At 46.9% G+C, this 27,366-nt stretch overlaps 2 protein-coding genes and 1 pseudogene across 4 annotated transcripts in view; 2 read left to right on the top strand and 1 right to left on the bottom strand.

Moving 5' to 3' along the window:
- The window catches only part of GRB2 (growth factor receptor bound protein 2), an 86,795-nt gene extending 63,439 nt beyond the window's left edge, over window positions 1–23,356 (top strand). For both annotated transcript variants that reach the window (XM_023211827.1, XM_026456804.1), the window contains exons 3-6: window positions 10,194–10,291; window positions 15,222–15,344; window positions 19,326–19,494; window positions 20,892–23,356. In XM_023211827.1, the coding sequence (XP_023067595.1) occupies window positions 10,194–10,291; window positions 15,222–15,344; window positions 19,326–19,494; window positions 20,892–21,077 (576 nt within the window). In that variant the 3' untranslated portion in view covers window positions 21,078–23,356. The remainder of the gene's footprint in view (window positions 1–10,193; window positions 10,292–15,221; window positions 15,345–19,325; window positions 19,495–20,891) is intronic.
- Window positions 4,595–6,092, bottom strand: LOC111542513 (60S ribosomal protein L36a-like). Its single transcript, XM_026456782.2, has 2 exons — window positions 5,993–6,092; window positions 4,595–4,961 (listed from the first exon to the last, which is right to left on the bottom strand). Exons 1-2 carry the CDS (start codon window positions 6,090–6,092, stop codon window positions 4,615–4,617), a joined length of 447 nt encoding a protein of 148 aa, XP_026312567.1. The 3' UTR covers window positions 4,595–4,614.
- Window positions 21,375–23,356, top strand: LOC116418492 (annotated as a pseudogene). Its single transcript, XR_004228543.1, has 2 exons — window positions 21,375–21,396; window positions 22,302–23,356. The product of XR_004228543.1 is annotated as an uncharacterized LOC116418492 (transcript).
- Window positions 23,357–27,366: the final 4,010 nt, after the last annotated feature.

The raw sequence follows: 27,366 nt of genomic DNA, 5'->3' as shown, positions 1-27,366 counted from the left end.
CACGTGTGACAAAACGCAAGACAGTTATTTTGAATGGAAACTTTTTGTACCCCTTCGGTAGAAGTTTATTTTGGGGTATTGTCTATGCATTTAGGTTTCGCTGCCTCCAGATTTATCTGGGTGGAGTAATATCACATAAGTGTGAACTACCTTCCTGTTTTGTTAAAAATGAGCAATTTCTTTTGATGATAGGAGGTCAGCTGAAGAGGTTGATGAGTATAACCTAGTTATCTTTTGAACTAAAATGTTTCTCAGAGAAAGAAATATCCTGTAATTTGGTTAGTCATCTTAATTGTTCATCTTCTAACATGTGTGAACATTATGAAGAAATTTTTTTAATGCATGAATAGTCCTGGTCTGTTAATGTGATCATGTTTCTCCATCAACCTAGTTGCTGGCCAGTGGGTGAATCAAAAAGTCCAAGGTCTTCCAGACTGTTTCATACAAATTTTGCTGGAAGAGTTGTAGCTATTAAAATTACCACCCTGCAAAAGTCTGTCACCAGTCAGACAGGCAGACCGAATCAGAAGTAGACATCACATTGCCAGGAAGCGCCCCATCCTGAGAGGGATTAGTAGGACATGTGTAGAAATACTTACACCTCCTCTCTCCCTAGTCCAGACCCCTTTATCCCTGTCATACTGAAAGTTCCCTTCTCTCTCCACCCACCCCTACTCCTTCCCAAGCTTATACCCTTTTTTTTTTTTTTTTTTTTTGAGACAAGGTTTCTCTCTGTCACCCCAGCGGTGCAATCACAGCTCACTGCAGGCCTGGACCTCCCAGGCTCAAGCAGTCCTCCCACCTCCACCTCCTGAGTAGTTGGGACTACAGGTGCACACCACCATGCCAGGCTAATTGTTTAATATTTTGTAGAAACAGGGTCTCCCTGTACCCTCTAGGCTGGACTCAAACTCCGAGGCTCAAGGTATCCTCCCACCTTGGCTTCCTGGAGTGCTGAAGTTACAGGTGTGAGCCACCGCACCCAGCCCACATCTTTTATCTTAGACAAAGAAGTAGGTGGCCTTGTGGAAAGGTACTCCACATAGCCTTTAGGGAGGGTGCTTAAGTTACAGGAAGACTGATTGTCTGTTACCTTCTGTTACCTCCTTTACCTCTCCTTGCTTGGATCAACAAACTCATGACAATCAGTCTTTCTAGGATCTATTTAAGAGGTTCTTGTTTATCACCAAAAATGTACAAATGGACTGGGTGTGGTGGCTCATGCCTGTATTCTCAGCACTTTGGGAGGCTGAGGTGGGAGGATCACTTGAGCCTAGGAATTGGAGAACAGCCTGGGCATCATATCAAGACCCTCATCTCAATTTTTTATTAAAAAGGTAGAGAGAGAATGTATAAATTGTTGTAGACCCAGCTTGCTCTAGGGCCCTGAATGTATTACTTAGAACATTTAGAACAAAGCCCCCACATATAAGTCAGTTCCCCAAAATATGCTAGATACCATACTAAGAGCTGTGAGGAAGACAAATGAGAACTGAATATGGAGCCAGCTTCATTGCTTGCGGGTTAGTTTGGGAGGGGGCCAATTCATAGCAGCACATGGTACGAAGTAGTGATAGACGAGATAATCACCATAAGGGGATTACATTATTGACAGTAATCCTCTATTAAATACTATAAGATTGAAGCAGAGAGAAAGGTGACCAGGGTGGTTGTAAACTCTGAACTGAATTTTGAAAGATTTCAATAGACAAGGAAAAGTACAGACAAGCGGCGGGGAGGAGTACAGTGTGTTTAGAGGTCGGTGAGTTGACTAGCAGACTGCACGACAGGGCTCATTTGGAGAAGCAGTGGGTGATCAGAGCAGATAGTTGGTAATGGCCGAATTATGAAAACCGGAATGCCCGACTATATTGGCACTTGTAGAAGGATACTTAGGGCTTTTTAACAGAAAAATGGCAGTGGTTAACTTTGGGGCACTTAAGCTGTGTTGCCTGGACATTTGGTGGGTTCCCATCTCCTGACTCGCTGATGTTCCCCCTTCACACTGATCCCCACTTTGAGCAGCTACTTTTCAGAAAGGTGGCAGTTGGAAAGAAAGCAGTATTCATGGGGCACGACTCCTTCCTTCGTAGGCAGAGGGAAGTATAAAGTAATGAATGATTTTTACCATGGAAAGTTGGAGTTTGGGGACTTTGTCCTCTTGCCTGTCTTTCCTTCCTCCTCCCCTCTTTTTTCTTCCTTTCCTTTAAAAACGTTTAAAAGGTGCTAAGTCAGAACCTCTCACCATTCCATCACCAGGGGTCAGGAGGTGTACTTGACTAACAAATACCCTTTGTTTTTCCTTTGTGGTTTTTTTTTTTTATGGAGTCACTCTGTCACCCAGGCTGGAGTGCAATGGCATGATCTCGGTTCACTGCAGCCTCTGCCTCCTGGCTTCAAGCGATTCTTCTGCCTCAGCCTCCTGAGTAGCTGGGATTACAGGCATGCACCACCACATCCAGCAAACTTTTTATATTTTTAGTAGAGACGGGGTTTCACCATGTTGGCCAGGCTGATCTCAAACTCCTGACCTCAGGTGATTTACTCGCCTCAGCCTCCCAAAGTGCTGGGATTACAGACGTGAGGCACTGCGCCCGGCCAGGAGAGTTTTAAAACTTCATAAATGCGTTTCATTTCTTCTCAACTTTCTGGTTGTTAAAAGTCAAGTACCTGTCACCTGGCCTGGTTGGCGAAGATGCTTTTCAGATTTTTATTGAGCCGTGGCCTTGCTGTAGTTGCAGTCATTCCAAATGGAGACTGATCTGCTGGGCAAATGTGAGAACTGTTCTCCCTGTGTTCCTGGGTGAGCAATTCAAGCTCTCTGTGGGACTGGGAACCTTAATTATTGAACAACCTTTGCAGCTTATCTCATCACTAAAATTCTTAATAGTTTATCTGCACTGTGGGTGTTTTTCATGATTTGGCACACAGCATAGCAGGCAGCATTGCCAAGATGTTTTTCATGTTGCAGAAAAACTGTAACAGATGGAGGTGGTGATTGTAAAGCACTTATTTAAAGTGTTAGTAATGAATCACTATAGCTTGAAACTGAGTCAGTTAGCCATACTAAGGGAAGTTGAAGAGCATTCTAATAGCTTCTAATAAAATATGTAATCAGGCACCTGAAGAGAACTGACTTTGAGTGGCTTCCCAGTACTGTTAACCCCGCCAGGGCCCTTAGAATTTGTTCCTAGGGGTTAAAGTCTTTTAAAAGCATGCGTGCGTGTGTGTTTTCTCTTTTCTAGGAATTTGAAATTATGTAGTAGATACTACTAGAATTCTTGAAATTTCAAGTCATAGCAGAATTTCAGTATTGCTCCTTTGGGATTGACTGAGTGATACTCAGGAATTAGACTAGTTTTACCTGGGTTCTTTGAAGAACTGGGGACACCGCACTGGCTTATGTTCAATTTCTGCACTGCAGGGACCAGCTATAAATAGTGTTTTTGGTTTTTTACATGTTAAGAGCTTGAAAATGTAATTCTTCCCATCATTCATGCACAAATGCTCTCACACAAATTGCTTCACAGATTGATAAAACTTTGAATAATTTTTCCCTGAAGAAATGTTGAACTTTCTGGAAGCTGTTGCAACTGGAGCACGCGTTGAAAGGCTTGATGGGACCATAACTGTACAGCTTATTTCTTTTAAAAAAAAGATTTCTATTTTTTATTCATTTTCAGATGACTGAATATGTTCAGGCTAGAAAATATCCCCTTATTTCAAAATGCAGCAATCTATAAACAAAATACTTGCCATTTTTCTAAATGATGCCTTTTTCTATAATTTGTATAGAAAATTAAATGCAAAGACCAGGCGCTGTGGCTTACGCCTGTAATTCCAACACTTTGGGAGGCCGAGGCGGATGGATCCCTTGAGGTCAGGAGTTTGAGACCACCCTGGCCAATATGGCGAAACTCTATCTCTACTAAAAATACAAAAACATTAGCTGCCGGCTGGGCGCGGTGGCTCAAGCCTGTAATCCCAGCACTTTGGGAGGCCGAGACGGGCGGATCACGAGGTCAGGAGATCGAGACCATCCTGGCTAACACGGTGAAACCCCGTCTCTACTAAAAAATACAAAAAACTAGCCGGGCGAGGTGGCGGGCGCCTGTAGTCCCAGCTACTCGGGAGGCTGAGGCAGGAGAATGGCGTGAACCTGGGAGGCGGAGCTTGCAGTGAGCTGAGGCCCGGCCACTGCACTCCAGCCCGGGCGACAGAGCGAGACTCTGTCTCAAAAAAAAAAAAAAAAACATTAGCTGCGTGTGGTAGCTGGCGCCTGTAATCCTAGCTACTTGGGAGGCTGAGGCACGAGAATCACTTGAACCCAGGAAGCAGAGATGGCAGTGAGCTGAGATGGCGCCGTTGCACTCCAGCCTGGGTAACAAGAGCAAAACTCTGTCTCAAAAAAAAAAAGAAGAAAAAACATTTATGTATCATTATAGTTAAGTGAATTTTCACAAACAGAACACACCCAGGTCAGGAAATGTGAGAGAAACAGCACCTCCGGAGTTCCTTCATGTCCCCTTCCATTGACTTGTACATATATATGTTTTTTGAAGTGAACATAAACTCAAGATTTTATTGTCTTCATAATAAAAGAAAAGATTACACTTAGAACTGGATCACTTGGCCCTTTCTCTTCTTATCTTCTCCCAGTTCAAAATGCTTGCATCTTTTAATAGCCAGCATTCTCTTAGATCTGCAATTGGGCTCAACGCACTCAAGCCTTAGCACAGTCTTTGTGGTTTCAGCCTTTTTCCGGAAAATCAGCTTAGTCTGCCCACCATAGCCACTCTGCTTCCTGTCATAACGCCGCTTTCCCTGGGCATACAGAGAATCCTTGCCCCTGTTGTACTGTGTCACTTCGTGGGGTTGGTGCTTGCCACACTTCTTACAGGGAGTCCAACGAGTTGTAGGAACGTTGACCGTTTTCGTGAGTGTTACCAGCACAGAAAGGACTTGTATATTTTTAATTCCTCTGTAGAAAGCTCACCTCATTCCTCATCTCTTAAATTTCTTCCTGATTTGGGCTCTTAACATTATTTTCAGTCTCTTTGCAAAAAAAAAAAAAGAACTTTCTTCACTGAAACTTGTCTCTTCCTCCTTTCATAATCTCATCTCTTGATCAATCTGCTTCCGTTAAACCAAAGTGTCTTGTGTGGCTACAAAGTCATAACTCGAGGGAATATGGGGGTTGGAATAGAAAATGCAGCTGTGGGGTAATAGCTAAAAACATTCCTTAGAGATTTTAAAGCTGAAGGAAACTTTTTTTGTGAGCTCACCCATGGATTTGTGTAGAGGGAGTGAATAAGCAAGTGAAGACACGGTGATGGGAGCAGCCTGCTCATGCTCAGGAGTCTGAGTAGGCCTTTAAAAATTATTTGTGGCCAAGCACGGTGGCTCCAGCACTTCGGGAGGCCAAAGTGGGCAGATCACCTGAGGCCAGGAGTTTGAGACCAGCCTGGCCAACATGGTGAAACCTTGTCTCTACTAGAAATACAAAAATTAGCTGGGTATGGTGGCGCACACCTGTAATCCCAGCTGCTTGGGAGGCTGAGGCCCTTGAATCGCTTGAACCCGGGAGGTGGAGGTTGCAGTGAGCTGAGAGCATGCCACTCCACTCCAGCCTGGGTGACAGAGCAACAGAGCAAGAGTCTCTCTCAAAAAAAAAATTACATTTTCAAAATGTACATTTTTCAAAAACATTAATTCTATGTGTTCCTGCTTTCTGGGGGAGAAAAACATACTAAACACCAAGTAATAATTTTTGTTCTGTAGACAGCCATAGTTCTAAGTTGATGTCAAATCTGGGAGTTGCCCTGGAGTTGTGTTTATTGGGGGAGGGGACACTTTTTAGGGAGATTTGCCTCTGTCTTGGTGAAGGTGACAAGAAGACAGTGTAGCTCTATGAACTCCTGGCAGGTAAATAGTTATCTTTTTCTGCAAAGTTATTGGTCACAAACCGAAAGTGTTCCTTTCTAATGATTACTTTGTTCTGTTTTGATGCACAAATAGGTTACAAGCAGCTCTTTGTCAGTCTGACTCTCGTCTATCTTCCAACAACAAGTGTATACGGTAAAAGTAGACATACCTCACGATTTCAGGAGTTAAGACATTTTCGGGGCCAGGCGTGGTGGCTCAAGCCTGTAATCCCAGCACTTTGGGAGGCTGAGACGGGCGGATCACGAGGTCAGGAGATCGAGACCATCCTGGCTAACATGGTGAAACCCCATCTCTACTAAAAAATACAAAAAACTAGCCGGGCGAGGTGGCGGGCGCCTGTAGTCCCAGCTACTCAGAAGGCTGAGGCAGGAGAATGGTGTAAACCCGGGAGGCGGAGCTTGCAGTGAGCTGAGAACCGGCCACTGCACTCCAGCCCGGGCGACAGAGCGAGACTCCGTCTCAAAAAAAAAAAAAAAAAAAAAACATTTTCAAAAACTCCTCATAGCTGGTATGGTTGCACGCACCTGTAGTCCCAGCTACTCCGGCCTGCGCAACATAGTGAAACTCTGTCTCTGAAATGAAATAATAAATATTGTTTATAAGCCTGTGGGGTTTTTATTATTACTATAGGATGATGCTTTATAAGATCATTATTAGACCACATTTTCCTTCTAGACCTTATTTTTGGTAGATAACAGAATCCTGGCCTTAAATAACTTTTAAAGTAGCTCTTTTCTCAAAGGCTATTCAGAGTTTTCTGTGCTGCCAGTACAGGGGCAGGTGGTGGTGGCCTGGCAGGATTGAAGCGCACTTTCCCTCCTCAAACTTGTCCTTGGTGTGTACTTTATAATTGTCTATCAATGCAGCACCATTGCTGGCCACAGCGCAATGCAGTGTTTTTAAAATGAAGATTTTAAAATTATGAGTGTATCTTGCATATATTGTTTTATCTCATTCCAGTCTTTAATGTGATTTAAGAGAAACGAAATGATGACTAGAAGAGTTTTCATCAATACTCTATCAATGTGTGTGTGACTCTTGGAAACTTTGAATACGCTGGGATTTACCACTAGCTAATTTTTTTTTTTTTTTTTTTTGAGACGGAGTCTCGCTCTGTTGCCCAGGCTGGAGTGCAGTGGCCAGATCTCAGCTCACTGCAAGCTCCGCCTCCCGGGTTTTACGCCATTCTTCTGCCTCAGCCTCCCGAGTAGCTGGGACTACAGGCGCCCACCACCTCGCCCGGCTAGTTTTTGTATTTTTTAGTAGAGACGGGGTTTCACCGTGTTAGCCAGGATAGTCTCGATCTCCTGACCTCGTGATCCGCCCGTCTCAGCCTCCCAAAGTGCTGGGATTACAGGCTTGAGCCACCGCGCCCGGCTACCACTAGCTAATTTTTTTGAGAGTTTGCTACACATATTTATTAGCTCTTGCAGGATTGCCACCTTATCCTAAACATTGAAACCCAGTGTCTGGCACCTGCAGCCAGAGTTTGGCAAGCATAGCAGATAAGCACCAGCATTGCAAAGCTCTGCAGGGCATACCCTCTATTAAGAAAGAAATTAGCCTAGAGTAGTCATTAAGGCAGCCTGGCCAGTTGTTGATTATCTGTCATTCTTATCTACCCTTTCTATTTATTGCATCTCATTTTGAATGGCAGTACACAGACAGCACTCACTTTAGAGCAATCCAGCTTCTAATTGGCTATGAGTACAGCATTGTTCAACATCTTGAATAAATCATTTTGTAAAGAATTTACCAGTTTCCTCTCAGAACTTTGTTATGTAGTGTAGATTACCACTGTACTAGCCAACATTTTCCTGGGCCCACCATTTTGGGGTTGTGCGCACATTTCTGTTTTATCTTTTACCAACCTTATGCCTTCTGCCCTTTGCCTTTCATTGTAAGTCTAGAATTCATAGGGTGGCTTTCATACTGTACCTGATTCTGTTCTGCTCTGTATACACTAGTCCCCCCCTTACCTGCGGCTAGTTGCAGTCCAACGTATATGTAATATATTTTGGCCAAGCAGAGTGGCTCACACCTGTAATTTCAACACTTAGGTAAGCTGAGGCAGGAGGATACTTGAACCCAGGAGTTCAAGACCAGTCTGGGCAACATGGCAAGTGCCTATAGTCCCAGGTACTCAGGAGGCTGAGATGGGAGGATCACTTGAACCCAGGAAATTGAGATGCCATGAGCCATGATGGGGCCACTGTACTCCAGCCTGGGCAGCAGAGCAAGACCCTGATGCAAAAACAGAAAAAAGATATTTTGAGAGAGAACACATTCACATAAAGTTTTATTACAGTATATTGTTATCACTTTTCTTTTACACTTTTTAAATATAAAGACAGGGTTTCACTATGTTGCCCAGGCTGGTCCGAAACTCCTGGGCTTAAAGCAGTCTTCCCACCTTATCCTTCCAGACTGCCAGGATTAATTATAGGTAGGACTGGCATGGTGGCTCACACCTGTAATTCCAGCACTTTGGGAGGCTGAGGCAGGAGAATCCCTTGAGTACAGGACTTCAAGACTAGCCTGGGCAAAATAAATAAATAAATCTAAAAATCTAAAAAATAATAATAAACTAGGCAGGGCGCGGTGGCTCAAGCCTGTAATTCCAGCACTTTGGGAGGCCGAGACGGGCGGATCACGAGGTCAGGAGATCGAGACCATCCTGGCTAACACGGTGAAACCCCATCTCTACTAAAAAAATACAAAAAACTAGCCGGGCGAGGTGGTGGGCGCCTGTAGTCCCAGCTACTCAGGAGGCTGAGGCAGGAGAATGGTGTGAACCTGGGAGGCGGAGCTTGCAGTAAGCTGAGATCCGGCCACTGCACTCCAGCCTGGGCGACAGAGCAAGACTCTGTCTCAAAAAATAATAATAATAATAATAGTAATAAACTTATAGGTATGTGTATAGTGTAGGAAAAAGCATAGCATATCTAGAGTCCTGTACTATCCATGGTTTCAGGCACCCACTGGAGGTCTTGAAACGTGTCCATCATGGTAAGGAGGACTACTGTATTACTGTACACATTATAGTGTCGTGGCCTGGCCTATCTGTGCAATTCAAGAGGCAGCATTGGAGAGAACGGTCATTGGGAATATGAAAGTCTGGACGTGATGTTAGCTCTGTGGGGTCACTACCTCATAACCTGGGGTGGCCATTGGTCTGTTTTTTTACATCTGTAGAATGTAGTGGTTCAGTTACAGGATTTCCAAGGCGTTTGCCTGAATTGTGCTGGTTGATATACTTTCAGCACTATCTGACTTTAATACAGTGTGGCATTTGGGTTATTGAACTGAGTAGGATTTGCCATGCTTTTTCCTTCAAATAATTGCCCCAAACGAAGGCATGTGGTTGTCCTCAGAAGCAGCAGTGTTCTGGAGCTGTTTGGTGGTGACCCGTACTTGCAGTAACCTAGAGAAGCCATGAGGGGATCAGGACTCTATCACTGTAGATTCTGGAGGTCGGTTGGAAGATCTCTAGAAGAGTCTAATAAAAGGTTCTGTAGATGCTCAGTTCTACTGTGTCACCTGTCTCTCCCAGAGAGCAGACTTTGTCTTCGTCAGGCTCCCTTATTCTCCTTTGTGTTTGCCGTTTTCCAGAACCTCCTCTCCAGGTTTCTCTCTTAGAAAAAACAAACAAAACAAAAAAACTGGCTGGGCACAGTGGCTCACACCTGTAATCCCAGCAATTTGAGAGGCCAAGGTGGGCAGATCACCTGAGGCCAGGAGTTCAAGACCAGCCTGGCCAACATGGTGAAACCCCGTCTCTACTAAAAATACAAAAATTAGCTGGGCAATGTGGCATGCACCTGTAATCCCAGCTACTCGGGAGGCTGTGGCAGGAGAATCACCTGAACCCAGGAGGTAGAGGTTGCAGTGAGCTGAGATCGCACCACTGCGCTTCAACCTGGGCAACAGAGCGAGACTCCGTCTGAAGAAACAAAAAAAAAGAAAGAAAACTAACTCTTGCCATTCTTCTTTCTCCTTCCTTACTGAGGGTTTCGTTCCAGATGTTTGGGAGCCTGACTTTTCATTTTCACAGATAATTTCTGTTTCATTTTAACAGAGTTTAACATAATACCGGTTGTTTGAAGTTACAAGGAGTCTTATATCCGTATAACTGATAAGACTTTGAATGAAAGCGTTCACAAACCTAAAAGACAGCATAATTGTAACTACCTTTTTAAAAGGAAAAGGAAATGATTGGGGTTTTTTATTGTCTTATTTCTTTTCAGGTTTTGAACGAAGAATGTGATCAGAACTGGTACAAGGCAGAGCTCAATGGAAAAGACGGCTTCATTCCCAAGAACTACATAGAAATGAAACCACATCCGTAAGTTGAGTTCCATTAGTCTTGCAAGGGTTGGACCCACCTCCTTGTTTCAAACATTCTTTTTAAAACTGAGATCACTGGGATGGATGTCATACTTTTTATTCACGTTTCTAGGGAATTAACAAAGGATATTGATTGTGCATGTTAACAGTATATAATAATATATAATAGTCAATAGTATTATATGTTTTAGATCGATAATGTCAATTTAAAGCTTTCAGTGATCTTCAAAAATAAAACAGTAGTTGTGCGGGTCCGTAATTCTTTTTCTGTTCAACATGTCTCAGGGCCAGATGTGTTTCATAATTCTGCATTTTTTTGAGTTTTAGGAAAGGTACTTAGATGATTTTGTGTTTATATGTGCTAATTCTGTGGGACAGTATCTTAATATCTTTGTATCCCCAGAGCACAGTGCTTGGCATCTAATAGTTCTCAATAAATGTTTATCCTAGTGTTCCTACTTATGAGAGAACAAAATATGCTGTCCTCCAGGCTGCTGGGAGCAGTGAATATTTTTAATTTTTTTCAGAAGCTACCCCTGCCACGATTTTATTGATAACGCAACATAGTGGAACCCCAGGAGCCCCTGCAGACCACTGTCCTCCCATCCTCGCCCACCCCTCATTCACAGGCCCTGCTGCTAGCACAGAAGCAGTTGTTGGCTTGCCTTGCAGGTGTATCAGGGGAGCCGAGGCTTTCCACGCTCAGACTAGAATGCCGTTGGACGTTGTCCGCTTGCTTTTACACCAGCTGGTGGCGGAGACTTTCAGGTAGCTTGTTGCACCTTGAGTGAGAGGGGCCTGTTGGATCACAGCACATCTCCCCAGGTCCTATATAAGTCACATAATTTATGAACTTCTGTTTCCTTCAGTCGTCCTGAAAAGAAACTGTAGGTCAAGCTTTGGCTAAACTTTTTCTGTGAAGAGCCAGATAGCAAGTAATTTGGGCTTTGTGGGCCGCATACAGTCCTGTCAAATATTCCTCGTAAAAATTTTCTTTTAACAATCGAGTAGAGGCCGGGCGCGGTGGCTCAAGCCTGTAATCCCAGCACTTTGGGAGGCCGAGACGGGTGGATCACGAGGTCAGGAGATCGAGACCATCCTGGCTAACACGGTGAAACCCCGTCTCTACTAAAAATACAAAAACTAGCCGGGCGAGGTGGCGGGCACCTGTAGTCCCAGCTACTCGGGAGGCTGAGGCAGGAGAATGGCGTAAACCCGGGAGGCGGAGCTTGCAGTGAGCTGAGATCCGGCCACTGCACTCCAGTCCGGGCGACAGAGCGAGACTCCATCTCAAAAAAAAAAAAAAAAAAAAAACAATCGAGTAGAAATTTTGAAAACAGTCTTAGGTTATGGGCAGATTTAGGCCAAAGGCCATTGTTTGCTGGCTCCTTCATTAGATCCAAACACAACATCGACTTCAGTTCCCTTTTATTTTCATGTGTTCAGATTGAAAGGGAATTCAACAGAGCATCATACTATACTTCTTATATGACATGCCTGTGCCTCGAAATTCTTATTTTTCCTCAGTGTTTTGGGTAACACAGGCATTTAAATCTGACTGTTGAGGAAAGATAAGAAAGGCTACCTTCTTTGGAAAGTTGTAGTTACTGCCAGGCTGACTGGGACAGTCACTCCCTTGCCTTGACCTTTTGCCCCCACTATGAAGAACTTTAGAAGAATTGATTGAGAAGCGCCCAGCACAGGCTCAGCTGTGTTGTTATTTTCAGACTCTGGCCAAAGGTTGGGCAGTGCTTAGCCACTCTGAGCTCTGAAAAGGCAACTAGCAACTGAAAAACCCTTATTTATTCAGGTCTACCATATTGCTGACAAAGAGCATGCTTGTGCCTGTGTAGGGTGCGGCCTTGCAGACGCTGTTGCTGTTGTATAGAGCTGCTCTGTGACTGGATGCTCGTGTGTATAGGGTCAGGGTCCGCACCAGGCCTTCTCCCCATCCTACCACCTCCTGGTTTTTTTGTTTTTTTGTTGGGGGGTGGGGGGCGGGGGTTATGGAGGAAGAGCTCTGTCGCGCAGTCTGGAGTGCAGTGGCACCATCTCAGCTCACCGCGACCTCCGCCTGCTGGGTTCAAGCGGTTCTCATGCCTCAGCCTCCCGAGTAGCTGGGACTACAGGCGGGTGCCTCCACTCCCAGCAGATTTTTGTATTTTTAGTAGAGATGGGTTTTCACCGTGTTGGCCAAGCTGATCTCAAAGTCTTGGCCTCAAGTGCTGGGATTACAGGTGTGAGCCACCATACCCTGCCAAAGCCCATCTTTTTTTTTTTTTTTTTTTGAGACAGAGTCTTGCTCTGTCGCCAGGCTAGAGTGCTGTGGCACGATCTTGGCTCACTGCAACCTCCAACTCCCTGGTTCAAGGGATTCTCCTGCCTCTGCCTCCTGAGTAGCTGGAATAGGCATGTGCCACCATACCCGGCTAGTTTTGTATTTTTTAGTAGAGATGGGGTTTCTCCATGTTGGTAAGGATGGTCTCAAACTCCTGACCTCAGGTGATCCACCCACCTCAGACTCCCAAAGTGCTGGAATTGCAGGCATGAGCCACCGCACCCAGCCTCCTGTTTGTTAGTTAGTTAGTTAGTTATTGATTGATTGATTGATTGAGACAGACTCTCACTCTGTTGCCCAGGCTGGAGTGCAGTGGCGCAGTCTTGGCTCACTGCAACCTCCGACTCCCAGGTTCAAGTGATTCTCCTCCCTCAGCCTCCCGAGTAGCTGGGATTACAGGTGCCCGTCTAATTTTTCTATTTGTGGTAGAGACTGGGTTTCACCATGTTGGCCAGGCTGGTCTCAAACTCCTGACCTCAAGTGATTCGCCCTACCTCAGCCTCCAAAGTGTTGGGATTACAGGTGTGAGCCACGGGCGCCCAACCTGTCCTTTTATATTTAGAGAGCATTCTATTCTAGTGATACGTGATTTCTCTTGTGTGGCCTGATTTCCAGGCACTGCAGGCCCTAGCCTTGAGTTATTTGCAGAAGCAGGAGGATCTGTTATCTCAGCTCCTCAGCAGCCTGGCAGTAGAGTATGCAAAATGAGAAAGACTCCAGCAGGTAGATGTCAGACTATTCAGAGTTACTGAGGGTCCCTAGAGGCTGACACACACACACACACACACACACACACACACACACACACACAAGGACAAAGTTACTAAGGGAAGCTTCTAAGTGTATCCTTCCTAGCAGTTCACATCTTTCTGTTTGAATTTGAGTATAGTATATTATTTTAGGGACATCTTCCAATATGGTTACTTATAAGTAAGATATGTAAGTTAGTCGGGCGCGGTGGATCACGACTAATCCCAGCAGGTTGGGAGGCCGAGGCAGGCAGATCTCGAGGTTGGGAATTCAAGACCAGCCTGGCCAATATGGTGAAACCCTGTCTCTACTAAAAATACAAAAATTAGCTGGGCATTTAGCCACCTGTAATCCCAGCTACTGGGGAAGCTGAGGCAGAATTGCTTCACCAGGAGGTGAAGGTTGCAGTGAGCCAAGATCGTGCCACTGCACTCCAGCCTGGGTGACAGAGTGAGACTTTGTCTAAAAAAAAAAAAAAAAACAGGCCAGGCGCAGTGGCTCACACCTGTAATCCCAGCACTTTGGGAGGCCCAGGCAGACGGATCAACAAGGTTAGGAGATCAAGACCATCCTGGCTAACACGGTGAAACCCCATCTTTACTAAAAATACAAAATATTAGCTGGGCGTGGTGGCGGGCCTCTATAGTCCCAGCTACTCAGCTGCTTGGGAGGCTGAGACAGGAGAAAGGCATGAACCCGGGAGGCGGAGCTTGTAGTGAGCCGAGATCACGCCACTGCACTCCAGCCTGGGCGACAGAGTGAGACTCCGTCTCAAAAAAAATAAATAAATAAAAGATACATAAGTTGGATTTACAACTTTAATGGACTAGCTGGTCCATTAAAAGGACTTTTTATATTAAATTAGCATATTAAATGAATGCCAGTTTCCATGTAAATAGGTCTTTATTTGCTATAACTTTTGCTTTTAAAATTGATAACTAAAGACAGTTTTGAGAAGAGAACATGGTTTTCACAGTTTCTCCTTCCTAATTATAGTTTTCATTTGAAGTAGCTGGGCAGCTTGACTTTAAGCTCTTGTAGAAGTGTTCCTTTCCTCTTCCTCTTGATAAGCCACAGCCAGTTGCTTCACAGTTTTTCATTAATTTAGCCACTTTTTCTTCTGGCCAAGGTGAATCAGCAATTGGGAACAAAAGAGTCTGCAACTTGCCTCAAAAATCTGAATTTTGCAGTTAACTGCTGCACGTATGGTAAATTACAATATTCCTAGTGGCTTCTGAAAGCTAAACTCTGAGCAGTGACCACAGAGGCAGGCCTTGAGAGGAATGCTGACCTTAGTTACTGGTAGAGGCACCCTCATACCATCTGAACCTTCTGCCTTTGGGCTGTTAGCAGAAGTAACCCTGCCTCCAGCTCCTGGCCGTCCAGCTTTCCTCCCCACTTTCCCTTAGTCCCACTGTGGTGAAGCTATGACCTTATCACATGGCTGCAGGAAGGGGCCAGTCTCTCCTCGGCCAGTTCATCCCATACACCAAACCCAAAGGCCTGGACTTTTCCCCAGACACCTTTGTCATGAGTCAGTAGGGAGTCCAGGGCGCTTTGACCTGGAAGACCCTTTTCAAATGTCTTCCTCTATAGAAAGTGACCCATGGTTAGTGCCTTGGGTGAGTCGCTTTCTGGGAAATGGAGTAGGGTAAAGACCTTTGAAGGTCCATCTCTGGGGACGTGACCCAATGTCGATCTTGGGCACTGTGAGGCTGGAGGATGAGGAGGGAGGCCCCTTCCTCTGGCAAGGAGTGTTGTGTTACTCTAATTTTGAAGCCTGGATATCCCGTTTCTTTGTGGGGAAGCAGATGTTGACCAGCTTGCCTTCCTTCCTTAGGTGGTTTTTTGGCAAAATCCCCAGAGCCAAGGCAGAAGAAATGCTTAGCAAACAGCGGCACGATGGGGCCTTTCTTATCCGAGAGAGTGAGAGCGCTCCTGGGGACTTCTCCCTCTCTGTCAAGTAAGTATTTCCTGCTGCAGTTGCCTGGAATTCTGTCTCTGACTGATCCAAATTGTGAAGCCATCGGTCAGGTGCCTGGCTACACACAAAATGGTGGAGGCTTAGCCTAAACAGTATCTTCATTTCACATTAAAATCCTAATTTCTGGCTCCTCTCTAAATGAGTTCTAGAAGCACTGGATGTAGATTCCCATGTGGACACAGCCTTCAGGAGATAAGCAGCAGCTCCCTGCAGCCAGCCGGAGCCTGCCAGTTCTCCCTAGTGCCCAGCACTCCTGAGCTTCTGCCCTCAGGGATTCCCGCAGTTCTCTCAAATGGAATAGTGGAGCGCCAGATCCCCTGGCTTAAATCCACCAGCCCCATCCTAGGCCCTCACAGTCACTTAAGAAGGCTGCTGCAGGGGATTTAGGGCTTGCATTTCCCGGTGGAAAGTTGAGGTGTGAAAGGGAGCAGGTAAGCAGGGAATGGAGAAGACAAGAAGTTCTGCCGCCATGGAGAATGTGGAGAATAGAAATCAGCACTTGAAGATTCTCAACAAATTCGCACCTCATCTGTGAAGTCAGGATTTTGAATTAAATTGTTATTTCTATATGTTTTTTACTTTCAGTTCTTTTCTAGTTAATGTATTATCATAGGACCCTCCCCAGGAGTCTGACAGATCACTTCATCACTTACATATAAAGAAGTGATTAGATTCAACATTCAGATCACTACTTAATTTACATTACATTAAGATTGTTTTTGAATGGGGGCTGTAAAACCATTTTCCTTTTATTTTATTTTATTATTTATTTATTCATTTTTGAGACGGAGTCTTGCTCTGTCCCCTAGGCTGGAGTGCAGTGGCATGCCTCAGCACACTGCAACCTCCGCCTCCCAGGCTCAAGCAGTTCTCCCTGCCTGACCCTCCTGAGTACCTGGAATTACAGGTGCCTGGCACCATGCCCAGCTAATTTTTTTGTGTTTTTAGTAGAGATGGGGTTTCACCATATTGGTCAGGCTGGTCTCGAATTCCTGACCTCAGGTAATCACCCACCTCGGCCTCCCAAAGTGCTGGGATTACAGGCGGGAGCCACCGCTCCCGGCCACCATTTCCCATTTACAACTGATGTAATGTGTGAGACTTTTCCATTTCAAAAATGAACTGACCAACCTGGCCAACATGGTGAAACCCCATCTCTACTAAAAATAGAAAATAATGCAGGCATAGTGGCATGCACCCGTAGGCCCAGCAACTCAGGAGGTTAAAGCCAGAGAATCAGTCGAATCCAGGAGGCAGAGGTTGTAGTGAGGCAAGATGGCGCCATTGTACTTCAACCTGGGCGACCAGCAAAACTCTGTCTCAAAAAAATAAAAAAAGACTGGGGGCAGTGGCTCACAACTGTAATCCTAGCACTTTGGGAGGCCAAGGCAGGTGGATCACCTGAGGTCAGGAGTTCAAGACCAGCCTGGCCAACATGGTGAAACCCTGTCTCTGCTAAAAAAAAAAAAAATACAAAAATGGCCTGGGCTTGGTGGCATGCATGTGCCTGTAATCCCAGCTACTCAGGAGGCTGAGACAGGAGAATCACTTGAACCCGGGAGGAGGATGAGCCGAGATCACGCCAGTACACTCCAGCCTGAGTGACAGAGCAAGACTGTGTCTCAAAAAAAAGAACGAATGAATGAACTGAGTATCTTTTTTGGTTTTAGAACCACTTAATGTGTGATTAAAATGTAGATTTTTTTTTGAAATGTAGATTTTAAATTTATAGTTGTGGCCCAGCATGGTGGCTCAAGCCTGTAATTCCAGCCCTTTGGGAGGCGGAGGCGGGTGGATTGGCCTGAGCTCAGGAGTTCACAACCAGCCTGAGCAACATGGCAAAACCCCATCTCTGCCAAAATCGAAAATTAGCCAGGCGTGGTGGCTCTTGCCTGTAGTCTCAGCTGTTTTGCCAAGATCACACCACTGCACTCCAGCCTGGGTGAAAGAGTGAGACTCCATCTTTAAAAAAAAAAAAAAAAAGAAAAGAAGAACTGTCACCTGTCTTTCTTCAGTTTTATGCTGACCCAAATGTAACTGAAACCATATAAAATGAGGGGAACAAGCAATAAATCACTGGGTGGTGGCCAAAACCCCGGGAGCAGCCGCGTGCTCGGCTGGAGGCTGCCTGTTTGCTCAGCAGAAGCTCTCAAACTTCCATTTTCTCAAGTAGAATCTTTTAAGGATTTAATGCATTTATTGTTTTAGAAGCAAAGCAGGTGTCACTCTTTAACAACACACACACACCTTTGCAAAAGAGGTTCAAGAATCAACAGTCTTCGGATGTTTCTTAGTTTTAGGATGTTTTAAGCCTGTGACTTGAAACACAGTAGTTAATATGCTGCTCATTATTGGGGCCCTGGGCTCTTTTAGAAACCACCTGCATTGCATGGGTGGAAGTGGGCCTCTGTGGGGCCAGAAGTGTCGTGGAATATACCCTTGCTAATGAAGCTTTCACCTTCTACATTTTGACTTACATGTAAAGCAGTATTTTTTCCAAATGCGGGGCATCTTGTACTCAGTGGCTTCCTTGAAGCTCAGTGCTGCCACCTGCTGGATTGATTTTCTGAAGCCTTTAGTTTCCTTCAGCTGAAAGACTGAAGAGGAGGGACTCCATTCATTGAACAAGCACTCTCGGAGAATGCCTTTTTTTTTTTTTTGAGACAGAGTCTCATTTGTCGCCCAGGCTGGAGTATGGTGGCCCAATCTTGGCTCGCTGCAAGCTTTGCCTCCTGGGTGCAAGCGATTCTCCTGCCTCAGCCTCCTGAGTAGCTGGGACTACAGGCACATGCACATGCCACCACACCCAGCTAGATTTTTGTATTTTTAGTAGAGACGGGGTTTCACCGTGTTAGCCAAGATGGTCTCAATCTTCTGACCTTGTGATCCACCCACCTCGGCCTCCCAAACTGCTGGGATTACAGGCATGAGCCACAGCGCCCGGCCGAGAATGCCTTTTTGAGTGCCTGGCCAGGTGAACAGGACAGGCAGAGGTACCCTGGCTGGGCTGGTGTTCTAGCCAAATATCCTGTGACAGACCCTGTGAGCTAGTACCAGCCAGCCACACTGTTGCCGGTTTTGCTAGCCAGTGTAAAAGGGTGTGATCTGGTGATGGAGAAGCTTTTGGGTTTCGAAGCCTGGGCCTCTTTTATTGTCCCAGTATGTCCTTTCGTTCAGAGACCTTGTCCCCATGAGTGGACCTAAAATTGCTGAACGGAAAACATGACTTTGAACTATTCCCAGTTACAAGAGAATTGTTGAAAGTATTTCCAGCCCTCCTCACCTTCTTCCTGCATATAACATTTTAATTATTTTTTGATTCAAAGGAAGTTAAGTCACATTTCTTTGTCTTAAGTAAGGCTGTTTTATTTGTTAGGGTTCAGGGCACATGGACTGTTTGTTTCTTTTGTTTTGAGACAGAGTTTCACTCTTGTTACCCAGGCTGGAGTGCAGTGGTGCAATCTCAGCTCACTGCAACCTCTGCCTCCTGAGTTCAAGTGATTCTCCTGCCTTGGCGTCCCGAGTAGCCGGGATTACAGGCACGCACCACCACGCCCAGCTACTTTTGTATTTTTAGTAGAGATGGGGTTTCTCCATGTTGGTCAGGCTGGTCTCGAACTCCCGGCCTCAGGTGATCTGCCCGCCTTGGCCTCCAAAGTGTTGGGATTACAGGTATGAGCCACCGTGCCCAGCCTGGACTCTTTATCTTACAAACATCTTCAGAATGAGAGTGACTGATGGCCTGTCCCTGTCTGGTTTGTTCATGTTGTCCTGGTGCCCATCAGTCATAGGGAGGGGTCTGTCCCAGGGACACGCAGTGAGGAAACTTGTTACTCTTCAGTCCCTGAGGAGTGCTGCCGGGACAGTGGTTCTCTCGAGATATCGCTTATATGGGCAGATAGCCTTCGATTTGCCAGGTTAGAGCCTTTAACCGGTCCATGTGCTCTCTGTCCCTCCCAGGTTTGGAAACGATGTGCAGCACTTCAAGGTGCTCCGAGACGGAGCCGGCAAGTACTTCCTCTGGGTGGTGAAGTTCAATTCTTTGAATGAGCTGGTGGATTATCACAGATCTACATCTGTCTCCAGAAACCAGCAGATATTCCTGCGGGACATAGAACAGGTGCCACAGGTAAGCCTCATCAGGGTGAGATGGGATCATTTTAGAAATTAAGAATAGCTCCTCAGGCCGGGCGCGGTGGCTCAAGTCTGTAATCCCAGCACTTTGGGAGGCCGAGACGGGCGGATCACGAGGTCAGGAGATCGAGACCATCCTGGCTAACATGGTGAAACCCCGTCTCTACTAAAGAATACAAAAAACTAGCCAGGCGCGGTGGCGGGCGCCTGTAGTCCCAGCTACTCGGGCTGGCAGGAGAATAGCGTGAACCCGGGAGGCGGAGCTTGCAGTGAGCTGAGATCTGGCCACTGCACTCCAGCCTGGGCAACAGAGCAAGACTCCGTCTCAAAAAAAAAAAAAGAATAGCTCCTCAGTGTGCATTCCTGTGGGAAAGGGGAGGTGACCCTCAATCAACATGCAGGCGCCCTTCAGGGATTGCCACTGGGGCTTCTGTGCTCGTTACTGAATGCGTTACCCTCCATTCACACTAAAAATTTCTTGTTTCTGGCCCAGCGTAGTAGCTCACGCCAGTAATCCCAGCACTTTGGGAGGCTGAGGCAGGCAGATCACTTGAGGTCAGGAGCTTGAGACCAGCCTGGCCAACATGGTGAAACTCTGTCTCTACTAAAAATACAAAAATTAGCCGGATGTGGTGGCGCTCACCTGCACTCGGGAAGCTGAGATGGAAAAATCGCTTGAACCCGGGAGGTGGAGGTTGCAGTGAGCTGAGATTGTACCACTGCACTCCAACCTGGGTGAGAGAGGGAGACTCCATCTCAAAAAAAAAAAAGAAAAAGATTTGTTGTTTTAAATACAGGGTTTTTGCTTTTCCAAAGGCAATGTGTAGCCAGCTTGCCAGTCTCTCTAGGGAGATGGTCTTTAACACACCCACCCAAAGATCCTGTCCCTGGAGGCAAATTATGAGGAAAACTACGCTTTTGAGGGAGTGGGGTCGGCACTGTTCCTGTCCCTCGAGCCCTGGTCATAAGTTAAAGTTAGAGTCCCTTATGTTATTCGAGCTCCAGAGCTTTAGGCTCTAATACCTTAAGGGTGTGGTAGAAGGGATTGGCAGATTCTGGGCCCAAAGCCTAAACACAGATGGCTGTTTCTGAAGAACTTTCCCCTCCAAGCACTGCCTGCCCTCTACTTGATAATACGGCACAGTTGGCCACCCTCCTCTGGGAGACATACTCTAGCATTTTCTGAGCACTGGGAAAGATCACACTAAACCCGCTTGGCCTGTAAACTTAGAATAGGTAAGAATAAACGGGGGGTTGGGAGATGAGAGGTGAGTTTAGGAAACATGGAGAATTTGGCACGCATTCGTTTCCCCCTGGAACCCGTCTGGCCTCAGAGGTGGCCAGCCACAGACCAGGAATGCAATGTGGGTTTTTCCTGCTCCTGTTTTGCAGCAGCCGACATACGTCCAGGCCCTCTTTGACTTTGATCCCCAGGAGGATGGAGAGCTGGGCTTCCGCCGGGGAGATTTTATCCATGTCATGGATAACTCAGACCCCAACTGGTGGAAAGGAGCTTGCCACGGGCAGACCGGCATGTTTCCCCGCAATTACGTCACCCCTGTGAACCGGAACGTCTAAGAATCAAGAAGCAATTATTTAAAGAAAGTGAAAAATGTAAAACACATACAAAAGAATTAAACCCACAAGCTGCCACTAACAGCAGCCTGTGAGGGAGTGCAGAACACCTGGCCGGGTCACCCTGTGACCCTCTCACTTTGGTTGGAACTTTAGGGGGTGGGAGGGGGCGTTGGATTTAAAAATGCCAAAACTTACCTATAAATTAAGAAGAGTTTTTATTACAAATTTTCACTGCTGCTCCTCTTTCCCCTCCTTTGCCCTTTTTTTCATCCTTTTTTCTCTTCTGTCCATCAGTGCATGACGTTTAAGGCCACGTATAGTCCTAGCTGACGCCAATAATAAAAGACAAGAAACCAAGTGGGCTGGTATTCTCTCTATGCAAAATGTCTGTTTTAGTTGGAATGACTGAAAGAAGAACCACTGTTTCTGTGTTCTTCGTATATACACACAAAAAGGAGCAGGCAGGGCAGCTCGACGCCTTTGCTGTTTAACTTCCTCCAGAGGAGGGGGCTTGTAGGAATCTATCTGCCTTCCAGCCCAGACCCCCAGTGTATTTTGTCCAAGTTGGCAGTAGAATAGGGTAGAAGGAAAGGATGTCACTGCCTCCATGGCTTCCCTAGAAAGCCTACCTGGGCCGGGCAGCGCGGTGGCTCACGCCTGTAATCCCAGCACTTTGGGAAGCCAAGGTGGGTGGATCACGAAGTCAGGAGTTCGAGACCAACCTAGCCAACATGGCAAAACCCTGTCTGTACTAAAAATACAAAAATTAGCTGGGTGTGGTGGCGGGCGCCCGTAATCCCAGCTACTTGGGAGCCTGAGGCAGGAGAATCGCTTGAACCTGGGAGGTGGAGGTTGCAGTGAGCCGAGACCATGCCATTGTACTCCAGCCTGGGTGACAGAGCGAGGCTCCATCTCAAAAAAAAAAAAAAAAAAAAAGCCCACCCGAAAGCCTGTCTCTTTCTACTTTGTTGGCCCTTCCAGTGGGATTATCAAGCATGTTGTTTTTTCATAGTGCCTTTTTCCTTATTTCAAGGGTTGCTTCTGAGTGGTGGTGTTTTTTGTTTTGTTTTGTTTTGTTTTTTTAATTTGTTTTGTTTTAAAATAAGTTAAAGACAGTCCAGAGCTTTTCAGCCAATTTGTCTCCTACTCTGTGTAAATATTTTTCCCTTGAGGCAGGGTAGAGCAAGGGAGACAAGCAGGAGTGGAAGGTGAGGCGGCTTTAAGCTCCAGCTTTAAGGTTTGTGAGCCCCTTGGGGGTTCAGGGAACTGCTTGCCCAGGTTGCAGTGTGAGTGTGACAGGCCACCGGGGCAAGAGGGAAGGTGACCACCCAGCTCTCCCACATCCTACTGGATCTGGCTTACTGGGGGTTGGAAGCCTGTCCTCACTGTCTCGGGGGTTGTGGCCCCCGCCCCATCACTGTATGCACCCCTGGAACCAGCAAGTCCCAGACAAGGAGAGCGAAGGAGGAAGTCATGGGAACACAGCCTCCAGTTGTAGCAGGTTTCCCCTTATTCCTATGCTGGAGTGCACAATGAGAGGACCCACTTTTCACCTGTCTTGCTCTTAGATTGGGCTGTGGCTTTCATCCTGTGTCCCCTGACCTGTCCAGATGAGCGTGAGGGCAGCATTGGGAAGCCGGAGTGCTGCTTGTGCCTCCCTTGCCAGTGGGCTGTGTTGACTGCTGCTCCCCACCCCTACAGATGGTCCCAGGAAGCAGGGAGAGTTGGGGAAGGCAAGATTGGAAAGACCAAGGCCTCAGCAGCGATCTCTGTCTTCTCTCCACTACTGGTCCCCTGTAGTGATGTGCCTGTAATCTTTTTCTCCACCCAATCCCCTTTCCATGACAAAAACAAGACTGCCTCCCTCTCTCCAGAGAGCTGGTGACAGCCTTGGGCCTTTCGGTCCCAAAGCGGCTGATGGGAGTCTGCCTCCGACTCCAGATATGAACAGGGCCTAGGCCTGGAGCGTTTGCTGTGCCAGGAGGCGGCAGCTCTTCTGGGCAGAGCCTGTCCCCGCCTTCCCTCACTCCTCATTCTGCTTCTCCTTTCCTCGCTGATGATAAAAGGAATCTGGCATTCTGCACCTGGACCATTTGATTGTTTTATTTTGGAATTGGTGTATATCATGAAGCCTTGCTGAACTAAGTTTTGTGTGTATATATTTAAAAAAAAAAATCAGTGTTTAAAGAAAGACCTATGTACTTAATCCTTTAACTCTGCGGATAGCATTTGGTAGGTAGTGATTAACTGTGAATAATAAACATACAATGAATTCTTCACTTGGTATCTTTTTTTCCCCTTGCCTGCCTTAAAAATTTAAAAACCACCTTGGGGAGTCAGGAATCTTGGGTCCTTGTTTCAGACTCGCCCAGCTTACACCCCCCTAGGGCAGCATGTGGGGCTCACAGGCCCTCCTGGGAGCGATGCCCATCGTTAGCTGTCAGGAACTCCTGGGGACCCTGTTAACAGTACAGAATTGCAAACCCCCCAGCCATCCTCGGACATTAACTTTGAGGACACAGACATGCCTGCTGTTTCTGATGTAGAGAAACCACTGACCACGCTTTGGGGACTCTGGTCTAGACCAAGGACTTTGGGAGGATAAAGAGCTTGGCTTATTTGGTTCTCCTGTTCTCTGTGTTAAACAGGGAGAAGGACAGAAACACCTATGAGGAAACGATTTTGATGTGCTAAGTAACTAAAACCTACTTGTTTGCTCAGTAGGCTGCTTTTAGGGTGAGATGAGGCATGTTTACACACACGTTGGCTACAGAGGCAAAGAATACTTAACAAAAAAGCAATGAGGGCTAGCCGTGATAGCTCGTGCCTGTAATCCCAGGAGGATTTGACCTTTGGGAGGTCAAAGTGGGGGATCACTTGAGCCCAGGAGTTTGAGACCAATCTGGGCTGCATAGGGAGACTCCCTGCCTCTCTACAAAAAGCAAATTAGTCAGATGCAGTGGCACACGCCTGTAGTTACAATTACTTGGGAGGCTGAGGTGGATCACTTGAGCCCGGGAGGTCAAGGTCAAGGCTACAGTGAGCTGTGGTTGCACGACTGCACTCCAGCCTGGGCAGCAGGGTGAGACCTTGTCTCAAAAAAGTAATAAAAAAAGGGCAGGTGGGGTGGCTCACGCCGGTAATCCCAGCACTTTGGGAGACTGAGGCGGGTGGATCAGGTAGTCAGGAGTTCAAGACCAGCCTAGCCAACATGGTGAAACCCCATCTATACTAAAAATACAAAAGTTAGCCAGGCGTGGTGGCGGGCACCTGTAATCCCAGCTACTCGGGAGGCTGAAGCAGGAGAATTGCTTGAACTCAGAAAGTGGAGGTTACAGTGAGCCAAGATCGCGCCACTGCACTCCAGTAATTGTAACTGGGTGACAGAGCAAGATTCCATCTCAAAAAAAAAAAAAAGTAATAAAGGCCAGGCTCAGTGGCTTACGCCTGTAATCCCAACACTGAGAGGCCAAGGCGGGTGAATTGCTTGAGCTCAAGAATGCCAGACCAGCCTGGGCAACATGGTGAAACCCCATGTCTACCAAAAATTAGCTGAGTGTGGTGATGCACACCTGTGGTCCCAGCCACTCAGGAGGCTGAGGTGGAGTTTGCAGTGAGCTGAGATGGTGCATGCCACAGCACTCCAGCCTGAGAGACCTATCGCAAAAAAAAAAAATACCCAAGAAATCCCGACTTGAATTCTTGGTATAACCACACCGAGCAGGGGAGGTCTGTGGGTCGTTTTGTTTTGTGACAAGAGTCTTTATCTGCCACCCAGGCTGGAGTGCCGTGGTGCGATCATAGCTCACTGCAGACTCAATCTCCTGGGCTCAAGTGATTGTCTCAGCCTCCCAGGTAGCTGGGACTACAGGCATACGCTACTGCACCCGGCTCATTTCATTTTTTTGTACAGTGGGGTCTGTGTTTCCCAGGCTGGTCTCAGACTCCTGGGCTCAAGATATCCCCCAACCCTTGGTTTCTCAAAGTGCTGGGAATCCAGGCGTGAGCTGTGCCTGGCCTGGGACGTTTTTGACCCTCCCCTGCAGCAGCCATATGTGAGAAGGATCTTGACCCAGCAAGAGTCAAGGCTGCCAGTCCTGTGGTCCACTTGGGCTGGCCTCCTTGAAGCTGAGCAGAAGTTTACAAAATGGAGCTATTTAATTGAAAAGGCTGGGCATGGTGATTCATTTAGCCTCATTTGAGGCTGTTTGCTCAATTTGTCCCCTCCCTCGCATTTGACTTGATTGTTTCAGAATTAATGGGAAAATCACTGCTTTTCTGTGATCAGCAGCAGTTTGGTCACAGATTTCTTAGTGATTGTGTCTCCCTCCTCAGGGATCCGGGATTCCTGGGAAGGCATCTGGGTGGGGTGCCTTGGGAGTTCTCCCAGCCTCTTCCAGGAGTCCTCTGGCCAGCCTGGGCGTGATCTCAGCTCACTGCAGGCTCCACCTCCTGGGTTCACACCATTCTCCCGCCTCAGCCTCCCAAGTATCTGGGACTACAGGTGCCCTCCACCACACCTGGCCAATTTTGTTTTTGTATTTTTAGTAAAGACAAGGTTTCACCGTGTTTGATGGTCTCAATCTCCTGACCTTGTGATCCACGCGCCTCGGCCTCACAAAGTGCTGGGATTACAGGCATGAGCCACTGCGCCTGGCTGGAAGTACTTTTAACTTGAGATATTGTGTGCATGTGTAATAAATACAAATTCCCCAGACCAGAGTCCCATTTTATACTCACAAATAAAGAGATGTACATGGCCTAAGATGTGTTCATTGGGAGCTTCTGAGGCTTAGCCCCAGTCTGGTGGGGTCCCGGCTCCTCCCTGCAGTCAGGTGTGCCAAGGCAGATGAATCGTGCTCACCCCTAGGAAGGCTGGTGTCAGAATCCCAAATGATGGCTGTCCTTGGGGGTACTTACCACCACTAAAGAAATAAGAGTACAGGCCAGGCATGGTGGCTCACACCTGAAATCCCAGCACTTTGGGAGCGTGAGGCTAGTCTTTACCTCCTTACCTGAGGTCAGGAGTTCAAGACCAGCCTGGCCAACATGGTGAAACCCCGGCTCTACTAAAAATACCAAAATTAAGTGGGTATGGTGGCAGGCATCTGTGATCGCAGCTCCTTGGGAGGCTGAGGCAGGAGAATCGCTTGAACCCGGGAGACGGAGGTTGCAGTGAGCTGAGATCGTGCCATTGCACTCCAGCCTCCGCGACAGAGTGAGACTCCATCTCAAAAAAAAAGAAGAGTACAATTCTGTGTGCCAACAATACTGATAGATCAATGTTACATGATAGTGATATTGATTAAGCCACTTACTGCTCAGTGCATTCCAAACACTACTTTTAAAACGAACACTTAAAAGCCATACTATACCTCGTCCAAAAGAGAAATTACTGAGACGTATTTTAAGTCTCGACTCTGGCCCATCCGAGAGCAACACTGGTCTTAGGTCTCCAAGGACAGCCCTCTTTGTTTTTTGTTTTTGTTTTTGTTTTTTTTTTTTTTAGTTGGTGTCTGGCTCTGTTGCTGGAGTGCAGTGGTGTGATCTCAGCTCATTGCAACCTCTGCCTCCTGGGTACAAGCGATTCTGCTGCCTCAGCCTCCCAAGTGGCTGGAACTACAGACACCCGCCACCACACCCAGCTAATTTTTGTATTTTTAGTAGAGATGGGGTTTCACCGTGTTGGCCAGGATGGTCTTGATCTCCTGATCTCGTGATCTGCCCACCTCGGCCTCCAAAGTGCTGGGCTTACAGGCGTGAGTCAACGGGCCCTGCCCCAGCCTTCTTTTTTAACATTCCTGGATTCGGGTTGAGAAAGCACGGCTATTGCAGCCATTCTTTGGGTGTGAGTTGTGGCGCAGTGTTGGCCTCCAAAATAGCAGCTGCCAGGTCCTGAGGGCTTGCCTCGTGCTGCAGGCCTGTGGAAGGGCCCGGGCCTGGGGTGAAAGGGTGGACGTGTGCCTCCTGCTGTAACCCCACCGCTCATCCTGTGCTGTGCTAGGGAAGCAAGGGGCGAGGGTTGCACTCTTTTTCATTGACTCTTACAGATGTGTTGCCCACACCTACGGGGATTGTCGGTGAACGTCATTCCTGGGGCGTGTGGAATTGGAGGCACTTCTCTCCCCTCTAACTGGAGGCTGAGGAGGGCCCCCGTGTCTTCCCACACCATCAGCCACCCCTTTCCATTGCTGCATGGTGGCATTGCTGCTCTGAGTCACCCTGAAACCGGAAACTGCCCCACGGGAGCCTTCTGTCCTTGACACAGACGCACTCTTCAGTTCTGATT

The sequence above is a fragment of the Piliocolobus tephrosceles genome, chromosome 16 (genome assembly GCF_002776525.5).
Source record: "Piliocolobus tephrosceles isolate RC106 chromosome 16, ASM277652v3, whole genome shotgun sequence".
NCBI classification, from domain to species: Eukaryota; Metazoa; Chordata; class Mammalia; order Primates; family Cercopithecidae; genus Piliocolobus; species Piliocolobus tephrosceles.
Note: the sequence above shows the minus strand (reverse complement) of the source record. Positions and strands in the feature narration are given on the sequence as shown.